Source organism: Electrophorus electricus, chromosome 15, assembly GCF_013358815.1.
Source record: "Electrophorus electricus isolate fEleEle1 chromosome 15, fEleEle1.pri, whole genome shotgun sequence".
Classification (NCBI taxonomy): domain Eukaryota; kingdom Metazoa; phylum Chordata; class Actinopteri; order Gymnotiformes; family Gymnotidae; genus Electrophorus; species Electrophorus electricus.
The window spans coordinates 11,461,717-11,465,928 of NC_049549.1; the positions used below are offsets into that span (position 1 = coordinate 11,461,717).

At 40.5% G+C, this 4,212-nt stretch overlaps 1 protein-coding gene across 2 annotated transcripts in view; it reads left to right on the forward strand.

Annotated features, from left to right (window-relative positions):
- The window catches only part of gucy1a2 (guanylate cyclase 1, soluble, alpha 2), a 21,991-nt gene extending 19,197 nt beyond the window's left edge, over positions 1–2,794 (forward strand). The window contains exons 9-10 of one of the 2 annotated variants that reach the window (XM_035534243.1): positions 61–215; positions 326–2,794. In XM_035534243.1, coding sequence (XP_035390136.1) covers positions 61–215; positions 326–536 — 366 coding nt within the window. In that variant the 3' untranslated portion in view covers positions 537–2,794. The other variant, XM_035534244.1, reaches the window with a different exon arrangement.
- The last annotated feature ends 1,418 nt before the right edge of the window (positions 2,795–4,212 follow it).

Genomic DNA, 4,212 nt, shown 5'->3' on the forward strand with positions numbered 1-4,212 from the left:
GGAGGAGAAGAGACACACACATCTGTATGTGTATGTTATGGTGTGTGTCTGTGTTCACAGTTGCGTATAGGCATCCACTCGGGCTCTGTACTGGCGGGGGTCGTGGGGGTGAAGATGCCGCGCTACTGTCTGTTTGGGAACAACGTCACACTCGCCAGCAAGTTTGAGTCAGGCAGCCAGCCACGCTGCATCAACATTAGCCCTACCACTTACCAGTGAGTACACACACATACACACACAAACACACACATCTCAGTCATACATTACCTTGGTATGCTAATTCTTTTCTTCTTTTTTATCCTCCGCTTTCTCACTCTCTCCCCAGACTCATACGTGATGATCATTCCTTTACTTTCATCCCTCGCTCCCGTCAGGAGCTTCCTGACAACTTTCCCAAAGAGATCCCAGGAATCAGCTACTTCCTGGAAGCAGGCAAGCCTCAGAGCCATGCCCCCCTTACTAGTACTCGCTCCGCCCCCATTCGGAAGGTATCCTATAACATCGGAACCATGTTTCTACGGGAGACCAGCCTCTGAGATAAACCCACCCACCTTGCAGGCTAGTGATGGCTTTGGCAACCAATAACTCTATCTCTCTGACACAGCACTCCGCCCCCAGGGGTGAATATATGAGAAGGACCAGGGGATGCGTGAATATTCACGTGATTCAAATTTGACTTTAAGGAGACTCGGGAATTTGAATACATATATATTTGAATAAATACATATATTTGCATAAAGCCTTCTGCTCCAAGATGTAGACAACAATAACAGAACACACACAGATACACTATACCCACAATAACAAATACATTATCCAAAAACACTCAAACAAGCATAAGCCGTACCAACAATAACATGCACATGCACAATTACTACATGAACGACACCAACAATACTATGTTTCTGCACAATTTTATGTACACACACTTGCACACACTCAAGCATTTACATACACTTGTAATATTCAAACACTGAAAGGTTCACACACATACACATAGCTCTCAGCACTGTAGGACATAAGACAGGATTCACATTCAAAACTGGGTGCCTTCTAATAAATAGACAATGTGAGCCCCTCCCTGCTTACAGCAGACACACACAACCCATCCCAGCTGTAATACAGATAGGCACTGCGTGTATGTTTATAATGAGACCATTGTCATCATCACATCATGTGGCTGAACAGTGGTGGACAACATACACAAATCTGGAAACCCTGGAGTAAAACCGTAGATACTCCTGGTAAAATTTTACTCAAGGTAAGGTAGACCTACAACACATTTTGACTTGAGTTTAAGTACAAAATGTATTCAAGTAAATGTACTATGGTTTTGTTTGGGTATAGCATAACTAAGGCTGGGAGGAAAACAATTCAGTGTAACAGCACAATATTTTGTGTTTAAAAATAACATTGATACATGGAGGCCTATGTATTCATATTTTATTATTTAATTATGAACATTTTTTATGTCTATTGAACTTGTTATACTTCTTAACATAATCCACTTTTTTTTTTTTTTGGTTTGTCGGTTATAAAACAAAAAATCAATTGGATGGTTTTTGGAGGGATAATCAGCAAAAGTAATGAAATGGCTTAAATTGCTTTTGTAGGGTTTCTCCTTCCCTATTTTTTTGCACCTCTGTCCTGTCTTCCTCTGATTTATGGGGATAACCTGCAGATACTAATAGTATGAATCTAGCCCTACAACCTATTCACAGCTGCTGCGGTTAGCTCATTAAAAACAGGTTCCATTCCTTAAAACGATAGCGAGCTAGCTCAGCACAGTTGTCATTTACCTCAGTGTGCTTTTCCAAATTTGATGTTAAAAGTCTTGAAGGATGAATTCCTTTGTTATTGAGACAAGCACAGCAGGCATTTGGAAATGAAGGAATCCTTCTTCTGTTCCAGAAATATAATAAATCCTTTAACTGAGCCCGTCGGTGGCGTGAGGAAGGTGATGGATTGTCTGTCATTTCTGTTTTTGTTTTTTTTTTGAAGCCTTGTTTTAGATGTACTTGGCTTGTGTGCTCTTTATGTTCTTCAAGTAGTTAGGCTGCTGTTAAACATGTTAAAGCAAATTAGCCAATTAAAATACCCACAGATCCCTGACTACTGTCCTTTAGTTTAAAAAATGCATCATCAGCGACATCACCACCATCGCCCTCCTCTTTATACAATTTCTTGTCACTTTAAAAGTAACAGACTAACAGGTGTTGTATAAATATGGAGTAAAACGTGTAAATTCTTACTGTGAATGTAGGGAACGAAGTCCAAAAATATATTAAGGTAAAGTGTAAATATTAAGGTAAAGTGTAAATACTTCAAGATTGTACTTCAGAGTTCAGAAACTAAGTACATGTACCTCATTAGTGTCCACCACTGGTCCTGATGTCACGTATTACATCTTATAAAACCTTGTCTACAGATTGTGTGAGTGCATGTGTGTCTATGTGCCTATGTTTCTGTGTGTGTGTGTGTGTGTGTGTGTGTGTGTGTGTGTGTGTGTGTGTGTGTGTGTGTGTGTGTGTGTGTGTGGAGAGAAATTCATTTGATGGTTTCTGCTTGGCCATCCATTCTGTAGTCATTGAGATTAAACTCTCATCACTGTGCATCCACTCCACAGCAAATCAAGACCTATCAATCTCACCTAGCTGTCCAATCACACAAAGTCAAGAGGTGTCAATCAAACATGTTCTTCCAGTCACAACAAACCAAGAGTTTTCAGTCCGACCTGCCCCTGCACTTGCACCAACCCAAGAGCTGTCAATCATTTTTCACAGTGCCAATAAAATGAAACCTATCTTACAGTCGTGTTCCAGTGGTGCTGCTTTGTGTCTGTTCCGTGTGTAAGAGACCGCTTGAGTCTAGTTTCTGAGATAAAGAAAAAGGCAGACAGAAGACAGATGGAGAAACTGAGGTAAACACACAGAAGAGAGTTAGAGAAATAAAGGCAGACAGAAGAGATACAGATGGTGGTTTGTTTTGCATATGTAATGTATTTGCATATACTGCCTGCCTTTTTTACTTGTAAGTCATTACTTTTTTCTACAGTCCTTACAATTTTTATGACAGACTCTAAAATCAATTTGTTACACTTTAATATTCTCAATATTTGGTACTTTATTTGAGTAATGAAATTATTTCACTGACAGAAACATTTCACTGACAGTTCACATTAGAAAAGTTATACATGTCAGAAACATGTACAGATTAATGGTAGAAAGAAATGTTGATAAGTGTACAGATGATTTTGTTGCAGATTTGAAGTTTCTCAGAGAATGTGCTGTGGTTTGTTGATGGCGTTAAGGATGCAGACAAGTATGTGTGTTCGTGAGTGTGTGTGAGAATTGTGAGGTGCCACTCTAGTCTGTGGATACATGCTGTTGAAGGGCTCTTGTAGGTCACATGATGCTGTTGATAACGAATTGCCAACAAGACACCAGCATGCTTAGTGAGAGCAGGCGCACACACACACACACACACACACACACACACACACACACACACAAAAAAAAAAAAAAAAAACACGCAATGGTCTTCATTTGATTCCACTGACTGATATTGAACCTGTACCAGTGTAAAAGCTCAGTGCTTGTGTGATTTGGCAGTGCCATATGTACTACTGGAAATAAATAATGGGTTTGTGTTTAGCCTAATGAGATGCACATGAACAACAAATTATGAGAAAGTAAAAAAAAAAAGGAAAAATGAGAGTCATATTCCTGCCAAGCATATGTGCGTATGTTCCTCACAGCGAGGCTATTTTCTATTCAGGGTCTTTGTGTGTGACAAAATAAGTCCAATGACACATGAGAGAGAGCATGTTTCTCTGCTGCTTAACATAGTGTGGGGTGTATAAGTGTGTGTGTTAAGGAGGCGCACTCTGAGGTGCGTTTTACTCTCACACACATACTTATACACCCCACACCATGTTAAAAAGCAGTGGTGCTCTCTCCCTCCCTCCCTCTCTGTCATTTATCAAAAAGATACCCGCGTGGTGCTGATGTTCCTCATGAGCGCAGTGTCTATATTGCTCTCTCATTAAACTGCAGTAATGGCAGGAAATCACCAGGGCTGGAACTCTGGGCAGCAGGAAGAGTGTGGATGTGAACCTAACGGAGATGAATGACCGTGCAGCTGACATCGCCCCCACACGCACACTACCAAAGTGAGGGTATTTAAGATGGAAATGAAAACTATCCATGGACT